This window comes from Marmota marmota, unplaced genomic scaffold (assembly GCF_001458135.2).
Source record: "Marmota marmota marmota unplaced genomic scaffold, marMar, whole genome shotgun sequence".
NCBI lineage: Eukaryota > Metazoa > Chordata > Mammalia > Rodentia > Sciuridae > Marmota > Marmota marmota.
Window position 1 is genome coordinate 12100618 of NW_026000242.1, and position 22326 is coordinate 12122943.

Here is a 22326-nt window from a genome sequence, read left to right on the forward strand (position 1 = left end):
GTGACCCAGCCAATCGGCCTCAAGAGCAGGAGGATTGGGGGAGGTGGGGAGAAGCTTGTGTGGGAGAGAGAGGCTTGTGGAAAGCCGGTGGTGGCAGTTGAGGCTCTGAGGGTTTTTCCTGAGAGGCTGTTTTGTTTGGTGTGTGTGGTTCTAAAAATAAAGTTAGTTTCTTTTGACAAGTGGCTCCTGATTGTGCCCAGCCAGACTGCGGCAGTAGAGGATAGGAAAGGCAGCAGAACACAACAGACACTAGTATGGCAATATGTAAATCAATGGATGTGTAACTGATGTGATTCTGCAATATGTATATGGGGTAAAAATGGGAGTTCATAACCCACTTGAATCAAAGTGTGAAATATGATATATCAAGAAATTTGTAATGTTTTGAACAACCAACAATAAAAAAATTTAAAAAAAAATAAAGTGGCCATTAAGAATTAAATATGAAATCCTTATGTGAAATATACTTGAGTACCACGGTGACAATAACAAACACTATTTTCAACTGTATACTAATTTCCCTTTTCTGAGCTCATACAAAGAATTTATAACCTTTACTAGCTAAACTAGTACTATCTCATAAATGGTTTTGTGTAGTTTTAAAATTGTTTCACCTACGAATGTCATATCCCCCTCTAACTCTTACTTATACATTAGATAACATAAGAAAACTGCTGGGCTAGGGTGTGGCTCAGTGGTAGTGGTGTGAGGTGTGTGTGAGGGGTTCAATCCTCAGCACCACATAAAAATTAAAAATAATTTTTTTTTAAAAAAAGGAATTGTGTCCATCTACAACAAAAAGAAAGAAAGAAAGAAAACTGCTGATAGATATAAGCCTCTAGTTATACTTACTGTCTTATAACTGTGTCCATCCAAGAAGAATTTGCTTCAGGAACTTTTAAACAAGCCAGAGCTGATGCTTTTATGATGAAGTCATTGACAGAAATTTTGCTTTTTCCTTCTAACATCTGTAATGACAAGAAACTATGATAGTTTTCTTAAGTGCTCTCCCCAACGTCTGAGATCGTACACCTAATGTTGAGAAAGGAACTAGGGGGATGAAAATATACAAGTGATCCAAAGTGGGAAGGATGAAATGAAACCTAAAGTTGTTCTTCAATCTTGTTTAATGTAGGCCTTAACAGCTATTCATTTCCTGTTAAGTACTACTTTAGATGCATCCCATAAATTATGATATGTCTTAATTTTCACTCATCTCAACAAGATCAAAATTGATCCTTTGAAAAGATCAGTCAAATGACAACCACAATGACAAATGTTTGGCTGACAGAAAAAGAGAAGACTCAAATTTTAAAATCAGGAATGAAACAAGAGATGTTACTATCTACCTTATATAAATAAAGGATTATAAGAAATACTATGAATAACCATATGCAAACAAATTAGATAACTCTGATTGAGCCAGGTGTGGTGGTACAGGCCTATAATCCCAGCTACTGGTGAGGGTGAGGCAGGAAGACTGCAAATTTGAAGTCAGTCTAGGTAATTTATCAAGACCCTGTCTCAAATTTAAAAAGAAATAGCCGGGGAAGTAAGTAGCTCAATGGCAGAGCACCCCTGGATTCAATTCCTAGTACAATAAAAAAAAAAACAAATAAATCCTTAGATTAATGTATAGATTTAATCCTTAGATTAAAAAAAATAAATCTTTAAATTAATGTATATCTGTTAAGGCCTACATTAAACAAGATGGAAGAACCAACTTCTGGTTTCATTTCATCCTTCCCACCTTGGATCGCTTGTATATTTTCATCCCCCTAGTCCCTTTCTCAACATTAAATGGATAATGTTTAGCACAGTTGCAGGAACTAGGACCAATATATAAAACTCAGTTTTATTTTTGTTTGTAATTTAGAAAACAATTCCATTCATATAAGCACCAAAAAGAATAAAGTATCTAGGAATAAATTCAACAAAAAATATGTAAAACTTCTCTAAAATTTACTTAAATGACTGAAGAAATTAAAATACCTAAATAAATGCCAGAACATCACATAATCATGGATGGGAAGACAATATTGTTAAAATGGCAACAACGCCCAAATTGATCTACAAATTTAATGCAATCCTTACCAAAATCTCAACTGGCTTTGTTGCAGAAATTTACAAGCTAATCTAAAATTCATTCATAATGGCAAGATATCCAGAAAAGAGCAAAGATGACTTAACTTCATCATTTAAAACTTACTGCAGACCAGCATAGTAGTGTATACCTATAATCCCAGCAACTCAGGAGGATGAGTCAGGAGGATCAAAAGTTCAAGGCTAGCCTCAGCAACTTAGTGAAGCCCTAAGCAACTTAAAAAGGGCTGGGGATGTAGTTCAGTGGTATAGCAACCCTGGGTTCAATCCCCAGTATGTGCATACATATGTACTTATGTATGTATGCATCTACCTCTCTACCCATAAAACTTACTACAAAGTTAGAGTAATCAGGATTGTGATATTGGCTAGAGGGTACACACACAGATCAATGGAATAGACTTAAGAATCTTGAAACAAACTCTCACATGTATGGTCAATTGATTTTGACAAGGATGCCAAGACAATTCAATGGAGAAAGAATTATCTTTTCAAACAAATGTTGCTGGGACAACTGAATGTAAACATGCAAAAGAATGAAGTTGACTCCTACTTATATTTGTGCAGAAATACACAATAAAACTATAAAACTCTTACAAGGAAACAGGTATGAATCTTCATAACCTTAGACAATGACTTTTTAACAGTAGTCTACTTTATGCTTTGAATATAAACTTTGCTCTCAGCCACTGCAACTTATTTTTAAAATGGATATGTATAATGGTTAATTTGAATTGTCAACTTGATTGGATTAAGAGATGGTGAAGATTAAAGAGGCTTTGGGTGTGTCAGTGAGGGTAGGTCTAGGAATGACTAACATGTGAGATAGCCAACTGAAAGAGACCCTCCCTAAGCTTGGGCAGCACCATCCAAATAGGATGATGGCTTGAATGGAATAAAAGTTGAAGAACAAGGAAGCAAGGAACTCAATTCTTCTTGAGATGCAAACTCGATTCTTGAATTGGTTCTTGATTGCTACAGTGATCATCTGAGGATATCAGACTCTCACTTCTTCACTCTTCCAAGCAGACTGCCAGAGATTCTCCAGAAGCCTTCAGTCTTGGACTAGGGTAGCACTGTTGATCTCTCTCTTGTCCTGGGGCTTCAATCTCTTGGAATGCACACCTACTGGTTTTTCCAGCTCTCCAGCCAGCAACTATGGACTATCTAGCTTTTGGTCACATAAGCCAACCTAATAAGTCCCCTTTTTATAATTATACTTCCTGTTAATTCTGTTCCTCTAGAGAACCCAGACTAATATAACACATTTCTTTCTTTTTCTCTCTCCCTGCTCCTCCCTAATCTTTCCCATTCCCTAATCTCAGGGGAAACAGGATTACCTTTCTTCCTTTCTTAGGCAGATTTATCTCTCCTTAAGTCTATACACCCACCATAGAAAAGACTATCCAGACTTTGGGGATAGTACCAGAAGATCTCAGAAATGACTATCTTCCAAATTAACAAGTGAATTATAACTCCAACAGAGAACATGTAGCCTTTGAATCACCTCTTTAAAAGCCTCCTGTTCCTGCTGATGGGCAGAATCACAGCCTTTGGGACAGGAGTCCCCAGTGTTTTTCCTTTGCTAGCAAAGCAATAAAATTTCTTATTCATTTTTTCTCAAAACTGTGTTCTTGTTATTGGATTGGCATTAAGGACAAGAACCGAGCTTTTAGCAGATAAAATGCCAAAAGGGGGGAAAAATTTGGATAAATAGACATACTAAAAGTTTACACTTCAAAGGATCCCATCATCAAGACAGCAAGACTAAAAGCTAAAAGATGGAAAAAAAAAAAAAAAAAACTTTAGCAACCATTTATCTACAGTAAGGGATCTGCAGAGTAAATGAAGAAATCATATATATAATAATAAAAAGATAACCATATTATAGAAAAAAAGCAAATTAACTGAGTAAACATTTCTACAAAGAAGATTTAAGAATGCCAACTTGTGGAAAGCTGTTGAATCTGAGTAGCCTCCAGGGAAATGCAAATTAAAACCACAATGAACACTTGACACTTACTAGGATGACTCAAAAAGATAATCAAGTATTATTAGTAATGATATGAAGAAATTAGTACAATCACACATTGTTGATGGTAATATAAAAAGGCAAGTCCACTTCAGAAAACAATCTGGCACTTCCTCAAAAAGTAAACAAAAGGCTGGGAGGGAGTGTTGCTCAATGGAGGAGTACTTGCCTAGCATGTACAAGGCCCTGGACTCATCCAGCACCACACATAAACACACACACATAAGTTAAACATAAGAGTTGTCACATGATCCAGAAATTCCACTCCTAGGCATAAATGTAATAAAACAAATGAAAACTTAGGTCCCCACAAAAATCTGTACATAAAAATTTCATGTCAATATTATTCACAATAGATAAAAAGAGGAAACAATCCATGTCACATTTTGTTGAGTTGTCCATCATCAATTGATGAACAACTCAACAAAATGTGACATATCTCATTATAGTAAAATACTATTCAGCGGTTTAAAAAAATAAAATACTGATACATGCTACATTGTGGATGAACTCTGAAAACATCTTAAATGAAAGAAGCCATTCAGAAAAGACTACATAATCATATGATTCCATTTATAGGAAATATCCATAATAGACCAACCTATAGAAACAAAAAGTAGATGAGTGGATTGGGGATGTAGCTCAATGGCAGAGTACTTGCCTAGCATGTGTGAGGCACTGGGTTTGATTCTAGCACTGCACACAAATAAAAAATAAAGGTCCATTGACAACTAAAAAATTATTTTAAAAAAAAGGTAGATGAGTGGCTTTTTAGGATTGGAATGATGGGAGGTCTGATAGGATAGTGGCTAAGGGGTATAAGATTTCTCTCTCTCTTTTTTTAATTACCTACTAGTGATTAACCTAAGAGCATTCTACCTCTGAGCTACACCTCCAGCCCTTTTTATTTTAGAGATAAGGTCTAGCTAAGCTGCACAGGCTAGCCTCAATCTTACAATCCTCTGTTTCAGTCTCCCAAGTACCTGGGATTACAGGTATACACAACCACACCTGGTTTAAGGAGTGGAAGAATTCTTTCTGGGGTGAGAACAATGTTCTAAAACTTACTGTGGTGATGGTTGTACAACTCTGTGAATATACTAAAACCCACTGAATTGTACACTTTAAACGGATGAAAATGGGGGCTGGGGTTGTAGCTCAGTGTTGAGTGTTTACCTAGCATGTGTGAGGCACTGGATTCAATCCTCAACACCACATAAAAAAATAAATAAAATAAAGATATCGTGTCCATTTACAATTAAAAAAATTTTTTAAATGGATGAATAGTATGGCATTATAATTATAATTGAATTATAACTCAATAAAGCTGTTCAAAAGAATTTGAATAAAATACATCGTACAGGGGCTAGGGTTGTGACTCAGCGGTAGAGTGCTCGCTTGGCACGTGGGAGGTGCTGGGTTCGATCCTCAGCACCACATACAATAAATAAATAAAATAAAAGTTAAAAAAAAAAAAAACATTGTACATACATTTGCCTAATTTCCAAGTAAATTTGTGAGAAAAGAGCTTTAATACTTTGACAAAAAAGCTTGCTATCATCTTTAACTCCTATAGCCATCTGCAGAGGTCTGGCGCTGTTTCACTCATGCATTCAGCTATGTATCTCACATTTAAGAGTCTATGCTGGGCACTAACAGTGAAGCTCTGGTACGAAACAGTAGGCAAAATGCATAAAAATTCTGCTCTCTGGGAGCTTATGCTCCAAAGAGGATAAATAATAAATATATGAAACATATATTAGATAGTGTCAAGTCTAAGGAGAAAAAGTGGGGAAGGAGAATTAAGAGCCTTAGGCACTCCATAATTAGCATGAACTTACTTCAACATCTCTGCCAATAAAAACAATTCCAACTTTGAATGGTTCAACCAAGTTATGTCCTTTGTGAATTCCCCAACTACTCTCACTGGTTTCTCCTTCTCTAAACTCCAATAACACTTAAATCTATATAGATCCTTTACCTGTAATAATCTGTACAATGAAATTTAGCAATTGATGAGTATTACCATAAAGAAACTGATCCATGTCCAGCATGGTGGCTCAGGCCGGTAATCCCAGCAATTCAGAAGGCTGAGGCAGGAGGATCACAAGTTCAAAGCCAACCTCAGCAATTTAGCGAGGCCCTAAGCAACGTACCAGAGCTTAGTAAGACCCTATCACAAAAAATAAAAAGGATGTAGTTCAGTGGTAAACTGCCGCTGGGTTAAATCCCCAGTAGAAAAAAACAAAAAGAGAGAGAGACTGATCAACAAATGAATATTTTTACTTTGACAAAAATCTTGTAGCTATAGCTCAGTGATATAGAACACTTGCCTAAAATATTCATGATGCCCTGGGTTCAGTTCCCAGCGTCACCAAAAAGAAGAAAAAAAAAAAAGCCTTCCATATTTTCACAAGTATTCTAGCCCCAATTAAATTAGGAACTCATAACAATAAAAGACTGTGCCTTATATCATGTTTCCAAAAGTGCCTTATGCTAATCCTAAACACCAAGTAAGTGCATAATACTTAACTATAAACAAAAAGTAAATATAATGTTTCTTTCCTTTCTTTTTTGATATTAAAACATAGGTTTTATTAATGATAAATGTCTGCATTTGTTTTAAAAAGCTTAGCTCTTACTAAACATAATTTTTAAACAAAAACTAATAAGCAAGAATTTGCCATATAACTACATCCATAAATAAGACTTTTAGCCTAATCCAATATTGAAAACTAAATAATGAATATAGATTAAAAAAACAATGCTGAAACTGTCTCCTATTACTGAATATAATGTATTTAGAAAGACACAAGCATACTGAACATAGAAAAACAATTTTGTGGATTTAAGTCTACAACACTAGTATGAAGAATGACATGCAATTCAGTATTTTAAAAATATTTTTAAATGGAATCACTTGAACAATGGTTTTATTTTGTTTCATTTGAGAAGACAATCTGTGTTTCACAAACTGATCCTCCTTTCGTACTAAAGAGCAAACTGTGTAAGTTCTCTCTTCTCTTCCCAGAAACTACTTATAGATCACGTCACACAATGACAACATGGAATAATTTTTCTGGTTAAGCATCATGACCAAAAATTATCAGTATTTAAAAAAAATTTCTTTTAGTTATAGATGGACAAAATACCTTTATCTTATTATTTATTTCTATGTGGTGCTGAGGATCAAACCCAGTGCTGCATATGCACCAGGCTAGTGCTCTATCACTAAGCTGCAACCTCAGCCCCCGGTATTTAAAAAAAAAATAAATATCAACTGCAAATCTAGAAAAGTTCTTTTAAAGAATTATGCAAACCCAGCACATATGCAGTACAGCTATTATACAAGCTAAGCGGTATGACTTATAAATGTGTATATAACAACCACATGCACTAAAGACTACCTTCTACAAAGTTTAATAGTGTTGCTAAGTTAATAAATCTTTCAGGGCTGGGGATGTGGCTCAAGCGGTAACGTGCTCTCCTGGCATGCACAGGGCGCTGGGTTCGATTCTCAGCACCACATAAAAATAAAATAAAGATGATGTGTCCACCAAAAAATTGAAAAATAAATATTAAAAAATTCTCTCTCTTTAAAAAAATATTAAAAAAAATAAATCTTTCAAAGCAGTGAAGAATTATATAAACAGAGTTTCCAAAAGATAATAATTGCTTAAACTGTTAAAAGAACCCTGAGTCAGAACTTAATAGCTTCCTAAAATTATATCTATAATGTTTCTTACTTACCAAAAAAAAAACCTCAAATATTACATCCCAGTGACTTTGCTAGGCTAAAATCTATGTCTGGCAAAGTTGACTTTAAGTGACAAGTTTTAATCAAGGGTTAGAAAAATGAAAATTCTCTAGGATATTGACAGCAAGTTAAAATTAAAATGATATTCATTTTTTTATCACCAATTGGCATACTGTAATAAAATACACAGACAAAAATGTAACTGTTTAGTGGAGAAAAATATTTTATAATTTATAGATTTGGAATTTCTGGAAGTTTTACCTTATTCAGTTCTTTCCGTACCAACAAAACTTCTCCCATATTTACATCAATAGAAAGGTAATAATGAGGTATGGTTTGTTTCGATTGCATTAACCGTTGTGCAATAACCTGAAACCAGAGATTCAAAAATCAATTATCTTGAGTTGAGAGGAGACCTTCCCTAATTCAGATCTGTTTGCCTCTTCATTCTGCTTACCTCATAATGCTAACCCCAAGCATTATCAGAATAGGAAGATATATACACAGTGATTTCTTTATCCTAAGTATTCAACTAACCAAACAAGTTTTCCTTAATCATCTAATATTCCCAAACAAAAAGGACTGTTAATGTTTTAAATTATGAATACAACAAAACAACTAGAGTAAATATGCCTCCAACAGCTCTGGATCCAGATTTTGGTAATGCTCTTACTCGACGAATGTTGCTTATTGGGATATCTGTGAAGACACCTGTAGGAATGGGTGCCACTCCTGGACTTGGTGGAGGCACAGCAGCTGCTGGAGCCTGTAGGTGGAAAGAAAAAGCTCTCAGTAACTATGGCTCAATCTAAGCATAAATACCTGTTACACTACCAGTGACTCTTTACAGATGGCAAAGTAAAAACTAAAAGTTTTGTAGAACAGCTAGTTATATCCCCAGGAAGCAAAAGGGACTTGAATTAGATTTAAGAGATATTATTAATTGGTTTTACTTAGAATTCTGAAATCATGTTTTAAGTATCATTTTTCTTTGAGCCTAGATTATGTCAAAATAATATTATTTTTGCAAAATTATCCTCAATAAAGCAATCAAAGCATTCTTAAATTAAAAGGATTAAGAGATGAATATAAACAAACTAGTCAATTTCCTGAACAATGTTAAGGAAAAACAAGACTAAATCTTTCATTTTAAAGAGAACATCTGGGGCCGGGATTATGGCTCAACAGCAGAGCACATGCCTCTCACGTGTAAGGCCCTGGGTTCAATCCTCAGCATCACATAAAAATGAATAAATAAAAAATAAAGGTACTGTGTCCAACTACAACTAAAAAAAATAAACATTAAATAAAGAGAACATTGAATAACTAAAAAATTTTCCTCATATTTCGCTGATTATCTTAACATCTTACCCAATAAAACAGAATTTGGACATATAGATTTAGTCCTTCTGTAGACTCATTAAACACATAAACTTAAAGACAACCAACTTGCAAATATGTTTTTAAAAATGGGCTGAGCTGGTCATGGTGGTACATGCCTATAATTGCAGCAATTCAGGAGGTTGAGGCAAGAGGACCACAGGCCAGACTCAGCAACTTAGTGAGGCCGTAATAACTTAGTAAGACCCTGTCTCAAAATTGAAAAAAAAAAGGCGGGGTATGTAGCTCAGTGATAAAGAGCCCCAGGGTTCAATCCCCAGTATCAAAAAGGAAAAAAAAAAAAAAAAAGGCAAGGGCGGAGGGATGAATACACAAATGCAAATTGTTAAGCCACTGATACTAGAAGAAAATGCAGTTTTGATTAAATTATTTCATTAATACTGTATGAAATGGTATAACAGGCAGGACAAAAACACTCTGCAGGGACAAACTGAAAAAAGTAGAGTCAAATATAACTCACAGGAGCAACTTTAGTAGGCACAAAAGAGTCAATGTCCTTCTTGATAATTCTGCCATCTGGTCCCGTCCCTAGAAGAAATACATAAATATCACATATGCGACAGCATGCCACTAGATCTCCAAGGAGATCAACATTGTCCTGAAGTGCAAGTTCCTAAGGGTTTGCTACCAAAAACACTCTATAGGGGTTGCAGTCTTATCCCTAGTCCTTCAAGTTCTCCCTTAAAATATCAGCGTTTATTCATTAATCTTTTTATTTTTTGTTTTTTAAGTACAGGAGGTTTAATCCAGAGACAGATGCGAGGCAAGTATTACTCCACTGAGCTACATCCCCAGCACTTTTTATTTTATTTTGAGATAGGGTTTCACTAAGTTACCAAGCTGGCTTGAACTTGTGATCGACCTGCGTTAGCCTCCTCAAGTAGCTGGGATTAAACATATGCCAAATTTCTCTCTCTCTTTTTTTTTTCCTTCCATACCAGGGATTGAACCCAGGGGGCTCTTAGCCACTGAGCCACATCCCCAGCCCTTCTACATTTTTTATTTTGAGCCAGGGCCTCGCCTAGTTGCTGAGGCTGGCTTAGAACTTGCAATCCTCCTGCCTCAGTCTCCCAAGCCCCTGGGATTACAGGCATGTGCCACTGCACCTGGCCTATTTCTCTTTTATATTTCCATCTAAATAAGCTGTGCTTTTTTTTTTTTCATCTTCTTTTAACTTGGGAAATACTGGCAAAAAATAATGCTGAGCACAGTTTACACATCTGTAAGAAAAACTGTTCCCTACTTGTTAGCTAAATAAATAAAAAGAAAGAAAAAAATAACAGAAACAAAAAATTCTCAACCTGAAATAGAATCTCACTTTACTTCATAAAGAATTCCCTCTACAGGGTTGACAGATATGTGAGTAACTGTCTGGACAAATTGGGCTCGTCAAATTTTCACCCCCCAATAGCATGAATTTTAACTTTAATTATCTCATCTTGAGGACTATTCATTCCTTAGGTGGTCTCAGACATTCACAGCTTTCTCACAGTAGCCAAAGCTACTGGTTAGAGACAAAGAATCGGGTACAATGCCACTTATGAGAAAGGACCTCTCCAAGTACTCTCCATAGATTTAAGAGATTTAGTATTATTTTTATTTAATTTCCCCCCCTCCTCCAATCTGTAACAGCATACATTTAATGTTAGACCCAAGGACATAATCCTGACCTTTAATTTTGATAGATTCAGACTTTAGTTATTATAATACCTTTTATACTGGCCCACTTCTAGAAAAAAATTTGGTCAAATTGATTCATCTTCCCCCATGGCAGACTTTTAAAAGGGCTCTCATTGTGTGCAGTTCTTCCCAATTCCTTTCCTTCAATATGAAAACTGAGTTGGCTAGGACTGTGTTTATCCTCACCAGGAGCTCTAGAACAGAGGTGTCAGCATCCCTATTAGATTATCTTCTTTTATAAAAGATAGAAACCATAACCTCCCCTTATAACCAAAACTGAGCTAGACACTGAGATGTGCAGCCCCACCAGGGAGGAAACCTGTAGCATCACCTGCCTTATTCCAAGCTTCAGCCTTCCTAACCAATAGTAATTAATGAAATCTTTTACCCTTCTTTGCCTCTCTGCCGAAGAAGACATAGCAGACACTCATGAAGCAAAATGACATAAAGGGAAGAACAGTGAACTAGCAGTAAAGTATGGAGGGTTCTTATCTAACATAAACTAGACAGATGACTATAGTTACATAGTCTCATCTAGTCCTCATTTTCACTTGTAGATCAGAGATTATAATATCAACCCCCCGTTCACAGGAACGTTTTGAAGACAAAATGGGATAGTGATGTAAAAAGTTCTGTGCACCAAAGAAATATAAAATATTATATGGGCAGCCTTGAGTCTAATCAAACTCTGAACCAAGGTTTAGGGTTCAACATAGTTTTTCCCTAACTAATTATATTTTGGTCAAATTTGCAAAACAATCTGTTGATTTACTCAACTTTTCCTTTAGTTTTTCCTTAATTTGGCTTATTTTTTTTCTTTCTCACATAATGCTGCTCAGAGTTGGGATGTGGATTAAGTATCCTTGCTACTCCTCCTAGCTAATTCTAAAACTTTCTATCTCCTCAAAAACCTCAACCCCTTTTGAAGTTCATGTCATCTAGTTATACAGCCTATTCTTCTTCATGTCTGTCTCTCATCTACCAATTCATAACTATTCCCATTTACTCAGATTAATTGCATCTTAACACACTGTCCTCTTGGGAACCACAGTCCACTCAAAACCCAGATTTCTAAGTTACTCAGCTCCAACTTTTCCCTCCCACCCACAAGAACACCCCCAACCTCTAAGGTCAAATCCTAGACTATATTATTACTAGTACTTAAACTAGTACTAGTAATTCTAGATATCTCTGAATCTAGAATTCAAGCAACCATCTTGCTAATGCCATCACTGTGATATAATAAAAAATATATTTGATCTTTGTTCTAGGTTCCTGGAATGGACCTCCTGAAACCTTTGGAATTTCCTGAGTGGTATGTGTCTTCTATTACTCATAACAAGCCCCTTCATACCACACCAGAGTTTTTGCTAAGGAAGTGCCTTAGGTTGGGCTCTTAGATAGCTACTAGGATCAGGGCTAGTCAGCCAGAAAGACCAAACACATGATTGAGGGTAATTAACTTTCAATCCCCTTTCCCTTCTCTCTCCCCATCTCCTTCCTCCTCTGCTGCCCCACTTCCTGGGAGAGAAGGAAGATTGGAGATTGAGTTCAATGACAAAATGGAAAACGGTTTAGTCAATCATGTCTTTGTAATGACATGTCTATGAAAATAAACATTTTTCCTCCAGTACTGGGAACTGACAAAACGTCTACCACTGAGCTATATACCCAACACTGAAAATAAAACATTCTTTAACAGTGATATTCAGAGAGCTTCCAGGTTACTAAACATATCCATGTGCTGTGAGGATGGCATGCCAGAGAAGGCATGGAAGTTCTGTGTACCCCTCCCCACTATACCTTGCCCTATGCATCTCATCCATTTGGCTGTTTCTGAGCTATATCCTTTATAACAAATCAATAGTAGTAAGTAGTGTTTACTTGAGTTCTGTGAGTTGTTCTAGCAAATCACCAAACCTGAGAAGAGGTTCTTGGGGATTCCTGATTACTAACTAATGATTAAGACATAAAGATGACACCCAGGCCTTGCAACTGAAAGTAACTGAAGTAAAGGGAGTCTTGCAGGACTGAGCCCTGTGGACTCATGCCAAATCTAGGTAGCTAATGTCAAAATTGGACTGAATTCCTGGACACCCAGCTGGCATCAAAGAATTGAAGGATATGGGGACACCAAGCATTTGGTGTCAGAAAACACACAATAACTGATACTGATACTGATACTCTGAGCTCACTTAGCCCGGACCACACCCTTCCCCCAATGAAAAAATAATCACTTCTGCCTCATCAAGATACCACTCCACTGATTCCTTTACTCTCATTATCCATGACCTCCCTCTGGTCTTCACTTTCCTCCTAACCCAGTTTACATTCTATGGATTATTCTTATAATCCTCCTTTGCAAAACCCTAAGACTATTTATCTTTCTCAGTGTCAACACTGAGACAACTTAATGTTGCTATATAGAAATACCTGACAGAAACACAAACCTAAAACAGATACACAAAACTGCCCAGAAATGCAATAATTTCCTTTAAATTCACCTTTCTGATCTCTGAGGCTACTACTTTCTAATTGCTCTAACCACAAAATTTTCCTCACTCATTAACCAGCTAGTATCTTCATTTCACATTTATTTATCAAACAGTAGTGACCAAAAAGGAACTCTTGTCATCTTTTACCACCAAACTGATAAAGCCATCCTATATTTTCTCTCCTATGAAAATAGATAAAAATGTTCTTAATTTCTATAAAGGCCAATTACATTCCTTCTTTTTTTTTTTAATGTGCTGTTGGGGATCAAACCTAGTGCCTCACGCATACTAGACAAGTGCTCTACCACTGAACCACAGCCACAGCTCTTTTGAATTCCTTCTTAAGAACTTTGTTCCTTGTGAAACCATCCTGCTCATAATCCCCTTCTATGTCATCCACTGATCCCTTTCTATTAGGCCACTGATTCTCAAGGAGAGCAATTTAGCTCCCCAGGGAATCCATGATAATGTCTTAAGACATTTCTGTTTGTCCTAAGTAGAGATTGGTACTACCACCTTACTAGATTGAGGCCAAGAACATTACATCATATGATGTACAGGTCACAGCCCACACACAATAAAAAATTATCTGGTCAAAAAAATCAATAGTGCCACTACTGAGGAACTCCATACTAGATTCATTCTAACACTTATCTTCAAAAGCCCTCCCTACATATATTTTACTTTATTATTATTTAATTTTACTTTTTTTTTTTTTTCCCAGGATTGAGTGTAGAATCCAGGAATGCTTTTCCATTGAGCTACATCCCTAGCCCTTCTTATTTTTATTTTCAGATAGGGTCTTGTGAAGTTGCCCAGGCTGGCCTCAAACTTATGCTCCTCCTGCCTCAGCCTCCTAAACTGCTGAGATTACAGGCACTTGCCACCATGCCCAGCAAAAAACCCTCTTAGGTCCACATCCATCTAAAGCTATCATTATTCCTATGCCTTTCTTCATAGCAAGCTTTTTTTTTTTTTTTTTTCCTTTTCAGTACCAGGGATTAAACTAAGGGACACTTACTATCTCTAGCCGTTTTTTGTATTTTATTTAGAGACAGGGTCTCACTGAGTTGCTTTGGGCTTCACTAAGTTGCTGAGGCTGGCTTTAAACTCCTGATCCTCCTATCTGAACCTCTTGAACCACTGGGATAGAAGACGTGAGCCACCATGCCCAGCAACAGCTAGACTTCTTGAATGAGTTGTCCACAATCCTCTCTCCATTTCACATCTACTTCTTGACTTATTCAGATAGGTTTCCACTCAATCATTCTTCTGAAATTACTGTTGTCCTCTATAAAATCCTTGATTGAGTTCTGTTGATTCCAGGTAAAAAATGTGTCTTAAAGTTGTTCATTTCTTTTTATTTTCACCACCCTTGTCTAAGCTACCATCATTAGCTCCAGCCATCTTAACAGATAACTTGGCTTTCATTTAATCCATTTCCTCAAAGCAACCAAAATATTCTCTTACAAAACATAAATCATTTTATTTCACTTCCTTGCTTATGTCTTTCAATGACTTCCTATTATACTTTAAATGAAATTTCAACTCTTGATCAAGATCTATAAGGTTCATAATAATCTCATCTCTGTGCTTCTTCCCCAACTCATTCATCTTCTACCACTAGACCAGACCCACTGCTCCCCATGTTCCATTACATTCTTCAAACATGTCAAGCTCTTTTCCATTTTAGACTGTATACTGCTGGTCTCTCTGCCCCAAATGATCTTTCCTCTGTACTTCACATGCTTGGCCCAAAGCTGACTCCTCATCTTTCAATCAGATCAAATGTCACTTCATCCAAAAGATCTTCTCTAACCACCATGCCTAAAAGTAGTCATGACCGTTCATATATTTATCCTGTCACTAGTGTATCACTCAGCTTATTTCTTTCTTAACAGTGAAATCATCATTTAATAAAATACATTACCGTAATAGCTAATACCTAAAATTCTTTCTCTGCACATGCATTTATTTACTCATGTAATCCTCACAACAAATCAGGTATTATTTTTATACACAAATGAAGAGAATGAGACACAAAGTTCACATGGCTAGTACTAAAAGAGCTAACATTTAAACTCAAGCAATCAAGCTCCAGAGCCCATACTTCATGCACATAACATAATTTGATCATTCTCATTCTCCAGAACCTTCCCTTTCCCTCTTCTCCTCCCTCCCTCTGATCAGAGCCCACTCTTAATTACTAAGCTATATATCTCCTTTCTGTTCACTTTTTTTTTTTTTTTTTTGGGGTACCAGGGATTGAACCCAGGGCCACTTAAGCACTAAGCCACATCTCCAGCCCTTTTTATTTTTTGAGTCAAGGTCTTACTAAGTTGCTTAGGGCCTCCTAAATTGCTGAGGCTGGCTTTGTACTTGTGATCCTCCTGCCTAAGCCTCCCAAGCTGCTGGGATAGTAGGCAGGTGCCACTGCACCCAGCTTATTTCTTTATTGTCGACCATGCAGGCAAATGAAACTGAAATCTTATGAACAAGGATCTGATGTATATAGAACTTGGTGAATATTTGCTTAAATAATAATAAATGAATAACCTAACTGCCTGCATAGTAAAAATAATGGGATTTTCCCTTCTTATCTCATTAGTTAGTGTTGCCAACTATCTAATGAATGGTCTTTCTTAACTTGTTTAAATTTTTCAGATATAAATAATAATCTAGTCCCTCTTCTGTCTTCAAAATTTATTCCCACTAACACTGCTATCTTGACTCTAATCATATATACGAAAGAAATGGCAACATACAAGTGAAATAGCATAAGACGGACCAAAAAAAAAAAAAAAAAGAGTCTGCCAATATTATAAGAATCCTGTGAAGTCCAAACAATTTATAACCTTCTATCCTTGTATCTTGGGATTGGCTTGACTTTTAACTACAAAATAGTAGTTTGCAGGCAGATGATAACCAGCACTGAGTGCCCATAGCTGGGCAACTGGGGAACCAGCCATATTTTTCCTTAGTAATTATGGCAGCATAAGGTGGTGGGAAAAAAAAAACAGACTTTAGAGATATAACAAATCCAGATTCAAATTGCAACTTCATTATGTAACAAATAGGAATACTCCTTAAGATTCTGTTCTTACCCAAAAAAATGGTTAATTCTTACTTTAGAAACTGTTGTTCAAATTAAATGTGGTACATTAAATGACCAACACATAGCATTAGCCATCAAACCAGGTTCCAAGAATACTAATTCCCCTCCTTTTCCAAGTAAGTATTTAAATCACTTTACATTAAACTATCTTAAGTTTATCCAAGAATACAAGAATTTATGTGCCAGGTAATAGTAACAATATGAATGACAACAAATACATACTGAGTACTTACATGCTAGATACTTTTCTAAGCACTTCACCTTTATAACACATTTAATTCTCATCATTCTCTATATACATTACTATCTTAAATTCATCTAAAGACATAGATAAGCTAAGTAGTCATTCACCTAAAGATGAAAACATAGAAAACAATAAAAAGCTAAGATTCCAAACCCAAGTGATTTATCACTGTGCTACATCCCCAGCCATTTTTATTTTTTATTTTGAGACAAGGTCTTGCTAAATTGCTTAGGGTCTTGCTGAGTTGCTGGGGCTAGCCTTGCCTTAGCCTCCTGAGTCACTGGGATTACAGGCATGCACCACCCCACAGCTGGCTAAGCTGTATGTTTACTTTGGGGAAAAAAAGATTGAATAAAGCTTTTTCCCTTGCCCTTAGGGAGCTTTAGTTCAGTTTTATACGAATTTTATTATTTTAAGTCATTTAAAATCACCCCTACTTCATGTTTTGTTTTGTTACATTCAGTAAACCTAGCACTAATAAAAAATATCCTCTTATTACAAAACCAGGTCCTAAAACCCAACTTTGCTAAGCAAGAATGTGTATTTTCACCAACAATTAAGCAGTTCCCATGAAGGTAGGGCAATTTTTAAAAGGTATCTAAATTCTTCAGGAAGATCCTAAGAAGACTAAATAAAACATAATAATGTTTTCCTACTCTGTGGAGACAATAAAGGGATATTTTCCTCCCTCATCATCCTATTATTCTACTTAAGACAATTATATACAGTTGTACGCAATGGTTTCAAAGAGGAAATTCAACTATATTTTAACTTTACAACTCCATGCCATAGACAGAGTCTTACCTTTTACTTGTGTAAGGTCAATTCCTTTTTCTGTTGCCAACTTCTTTGCAAGAGGGCTAACAAATACCCTTCCCTTTGGTCCAGCAGGAGCAGTTGGAAAGGTGGCTGAGGGTGTAGGAGCTAAAGGTGCAGGAGTTGGAGGAACAGGGGCCACCTTTGAAAAAAGTTTCAAATTATTAATTCATCACGCAAAGATTGGTCTGAAAGATTTAAGTGTATATTTTATGAATAAATTAAAAGGTATTTTAATTAAATAACATGCATCCTTTTCCCCAAAGATCTTTCTTTCTGCTTAACCAACACAGTGTAACAATAGGAACAGCAAAAACAATCCTTTATGACAAAGACAGAACAAAGTCAAGTTATCTTAGGAAAACATGGAGAGGTATTGAATTTAATACTGCTGACCAGTATATAATATCCTTACAGCCTCTCTTCACTTCAATCACTTGACATTACTTTATACTGATTAAGTACATCACCAACTAGCTTTTGTCTTTATTTTAATCAAATTTCAAAATACAAAATTATGCTAGAATGTTCCAAGTTGAAAAGTATCTTAAAAAAATAAACTAACACTGCTACTTTCTAGCTCCCTGTGAATGAAGGACACTCAGAAATCAAATTTTCTCCTACAGTAATGTGCATCTAGTCTGAACTCACATGATTCTAGCATCTGCAGAAGCTTCATTGTGTTATCTATCTATGCTTGGAGTTCACACAAGTTCATTTTTTAGGTGTATACTGTACAATACATTGTATATGGTAATATGCCAAATTCTATGCAAAACAAGTATGCTTGTCAAGCTTCCAGTGCATTACAAACATATACTCGACCTACTATAAAATGTAAATACCTAAAAGGATAAGAAACGTCAGGCATCATATAGTAAATGTGACTATGTCACCTCCACATTTTTCTCAGCAGGACTCAAGACAGCAGTGGGAAAAAAGCTAGAAGGCTCAAACTACTGACCATTAAAAGCAAGGCACAGTGCCAACTAACCCTACAAATGTTAACCAACTATCCCCTTCCCTATTCATATAATCTTGGAGCTCAAAGGAACCTAGGACATCATCTAATCACATCCCTTTAATTTATTCTTTAACAGGATAAATGTTCCCTTGATTCTGGAGCCATACCTACCGGAGGTGGGGTAGGTGGTGGTGCTTGTGGTTTTAAATCAGTTACTTCAGTTGGCCTATAATCAGCAAATGCTGCTATATCTGACTCTTTTTCTACGATGATACAAAGTGGGGTTCCCAGAGGGACATCTCTTGTGCCTTCAGGAACCAGGATTTTTGCCAGATAACCTTCTTCCTGTACTTCAAAACCTTAAATAGAAAGAAAAAAATTGTGGTAATTAAAAGACTCTACTATTAATACAAACAGTAGAGTTTTAAGTACAGGCTTTTTTCATTCTAACTAGTTACATAGCCTTTTTATAAGCTATTTAACCTGGACCTCAGTTTCTTTATAAAATGGGCAAAATTATACTACAATCATCATTGGATTTAACCATTTATAGATCAAAATTTTATACTGTTCCTAAGTTAAGTCTATGATAATTGCATCTATACTGAAGATGTATATACTTTTTTCTCTTGTCATTATTCCCTAAACAATATAGTGTAACAACTACTTACTTAGTTTTTACTGTATTAGGTATTAGAAGTAACCTAGAAATGAGTTAAAGTATATAGGAGGGGTCAGGGAATAGCTCAGTAGCAGAGGTCTTGCCTAGTATGCACAAGTCCCTAGGTTCAATCCCCAGCACATCAAAAAGAAAAAACAAAAAACAAATATATGGCAAATATGAGAGAATACATATAAATTCTACGCAAATATTATGCCATTTTATATAAGAGACTTAATTATCTGCAGATTGGGGGGGCAATTCCCCGCCTCCCTCTAGATAACAAGGGATGACTATACCTACCTCAGGTATTTTAATGAATTTAGAAACAATACCTGGTACAAATACAGCTGACCCTCCAAATCCACAGGACTAAAATCATTTGAAAAAAATAATGCATCTGAGCTTAACATGTACAGATTTTTATTCTGGAACCAATTCCCTGTGGATTCTGAGGAGCAACTGTATCTGCTAAATAAAACTATCAGAGATTAGAGAAAATGATTAGTTCTCAAAGTTATTAAAAATATCTCCAAGGGCAGATCCCATGCAGACTTACAAGACTTCAAGATAGTGTCAGCTGTACACATAAAAATCACAGCCCGATGGACATCAAATTAAAAAACATCCGATGAACAGTGATGTTGAAGTTCAATTCTAAAAGTTTCCTTGGGGCTTTTCAAAGAGGTTATATTTAGTGTTATACTAAATATTTCAATGTGAAGAAATGCAACATTACTGAAATGTCTATGGTGTTGACAACTTATATTTTATTCAGCTACTGCTTTTCTTATAAGGAACCAAAAATTAGAGTTGCAAAAGTAAAACTAAAAGAAGCCACTGGAGAAGATAAATAAGTTTTGACTCCTAGATAAATAACCATCTTCCCCCAAAAAACACCCATTTATGGAGAACTACAATTTACAAAAGAAAAAGAACTGTTCTGGTAGAGTAGGGGAGGAAATGGGGCATTGTAGGGTCCTATTCTTTAATTCTCCTTTGCCAAGATGCCAGTGAGTAATGATGGGGTTTAAGAGAATACAATCTGCCAAGTACTACTGCAGAAGATGCCTAGGATCTTCTACTACATCTCTGTAGAATGGACAGGCTCCCTTTATTGACGACTATGGAGAAAAGGGCAAGAAATTCATAATACCTACAAATATCCTAAATATTATCACAAATATAAGATTATCTATATGCATTTTATTTCTGAGCATAAAAACAAATCAAAAAAGGGGGAACATGGAAATGTAATATTGGAACAGATTAATATGCATGTCATTTTCAAACTATGAAAACAATCTAAACCCTGGTTTTCAGCTTTCCCTTGAAGCCATCTTAAATTTTTTTATATTTTCCTGCCTTGGGAGTGATTTTCTCCCCTTCTGTTTTTTTGCCCAGTTTAGACAATGGCAGTTATGATATAGCTTTTCAGTAACATAAAAATAAGGCTAAGAAGCAAACTCTGGCCTAAGAATAATCTGAGTTGACATTCTTCTTGATTCAATGAATGTGATATGTACCTGACAAATTTGACCATATACATTTTTGTTATAAAACTCTTGTCCCAGGAAATGAATCCTAAAAATTGTAAAATTTTCACATCATCATTCACTTGTGACAAGAAAGAATGATAATCCTCTTGCTCACTGGAAAACTTAGTGCCTCAACCATTAAGAGCTGAAGAAATCTCACCTATAGTGGCCTTGTCAGTCTCTATTTCTGCCAATAAGTCTCCTTCACTTAGCTTCTCACCCACTTTTTTTTCCCATCTCTGAACTGTACCCATTGTCATTGTAGGAGAAAGGGCAGGAAGAAGTACCTGTAGAAGTAAATACATAATACTGCTTAATATTAAGAAGCATTGGACACAAAGCACTCAGGCAACCTTATACAGTTTCAGGGAGTGATAGTGACTTTGAGAGTCCAAACAGTCATCACATCGAAAGCTCAGTGCCTCAAGAGCTTTCCACCAGTTAAATACTCCTTCAGATCATCTCAAGCTTTAAAGTGTACCAGCCATAACGCAGACACACCATCCAAAGTTCAAAGTAACAGGTAGATGGGAAGAAATTTTTTTCCATTTAGTCAATTTCCCCAATAAATATCTAATCATAGAGTATCTTTTCATCTTTCTATAACATTTAGGTTAAGATAGAATTTTGGAGGGGCTAAGATTGTGGCTCAGAGGTACAGCACTTGCCTAACATGCGTGAGGTTCTGGGTCCTATCTTCAGCACCACATAAAAATAAAATAAACGTATTGTGTCCACTTAGAACTAAAAAATAAATAAATAAATAAATAAATAAAAGATAGAATTTTTTTGCCAGGTATGGTGGTGCAAGCCTGAAATCACAGCCATTCAGGAGACTGAGTAAGAGGATCACAAGTTCCAGGCCAACCTGAACAACTTAGTGAGATCCTGTCTCAAAATAAAAGATAAAAAGGACTGGAGATGCAGTCAGTGGTAGAGCATTTGCACAGTATTTACAAGGCTCTGCACCACACACACAAAAAGATGGAAGTTTTTTTGTTTTTTTTTTTTACAAACTGATCTGGTCCGAACTCCTCTGCTAAAATTTTACTGTGCTCCATACATCTTTTCACCCAAAGGAAACCACATTTGTCCCAAACTTCCTAGACATAAGATTTACAAAACCAGTAAGAACTATTCTTTGGAGACTATAGTTAATAAAAATGTACATTGATTCAATTTCACCATTCACAATGTATACATATTTCAAAACATTATAATTATAAATTCAAAGAATTTATGTCCATTTAAATTAATTCTTTAAACTAAAAATTTTTTTAAACTGTAGGTCTTTTTTTTTTTTTATTTTGGGTTTTTCTTTGTGGGAGGGTGCTAGGGATTAAACAAGGGCTTCATGAATGCTAAACAGTGCTCTACTGCTGAGCTACACTCCCAGTTCCTCAAAAACTGTTCTTATAATAGTCGTTTCCACACCAACAAAATGGAAACATCTGAATTAAAAATTAAAAACACCTCTGGTTGGTCTTGAGTTGGAAGGAGGCACAAAAATTAAAGAACCT

General features: G+C 35.8%; 1 protein-coding gene across 1 annotated transcript in view; it reads right to left on the minus strand.

Moving 5' to 3' along the window:
* Dlat (dihydrolipoamide S-acetyltransferase) overlaps nt 1-22326 on the minus strand; it is a 39273-nt gene that overhangs the window by 11070 nt on the left and 5877 nt on the right. Inside the window, exons 5-11 of the mRNA XM_015489889.2 lie at nt 20967-21093; nt 18779-18966; nt 17632-17785; nt 9754-9821; nt 8566-8658; nt 8154-8261; nt 853-968 (exon numbers count right to left, since the gene is read on the minus strand). Of these exons, the coding sequence (XP_015345375.1) occupies nt 853-968; nt 8154-8261; nt 8566-8658; nt 9754-9821; nt 17632-17785; nt 18779-18966; nt 20967-21093 (854 nt within the window). The remainder of the gene's footprint in view (nt 1-852; nt 969-8153; nt 8262-8565; nt 8659-9753; nt 9822-17631; nt 17786-18778; nt 18967-20966; nt 21094-22326) is intronic.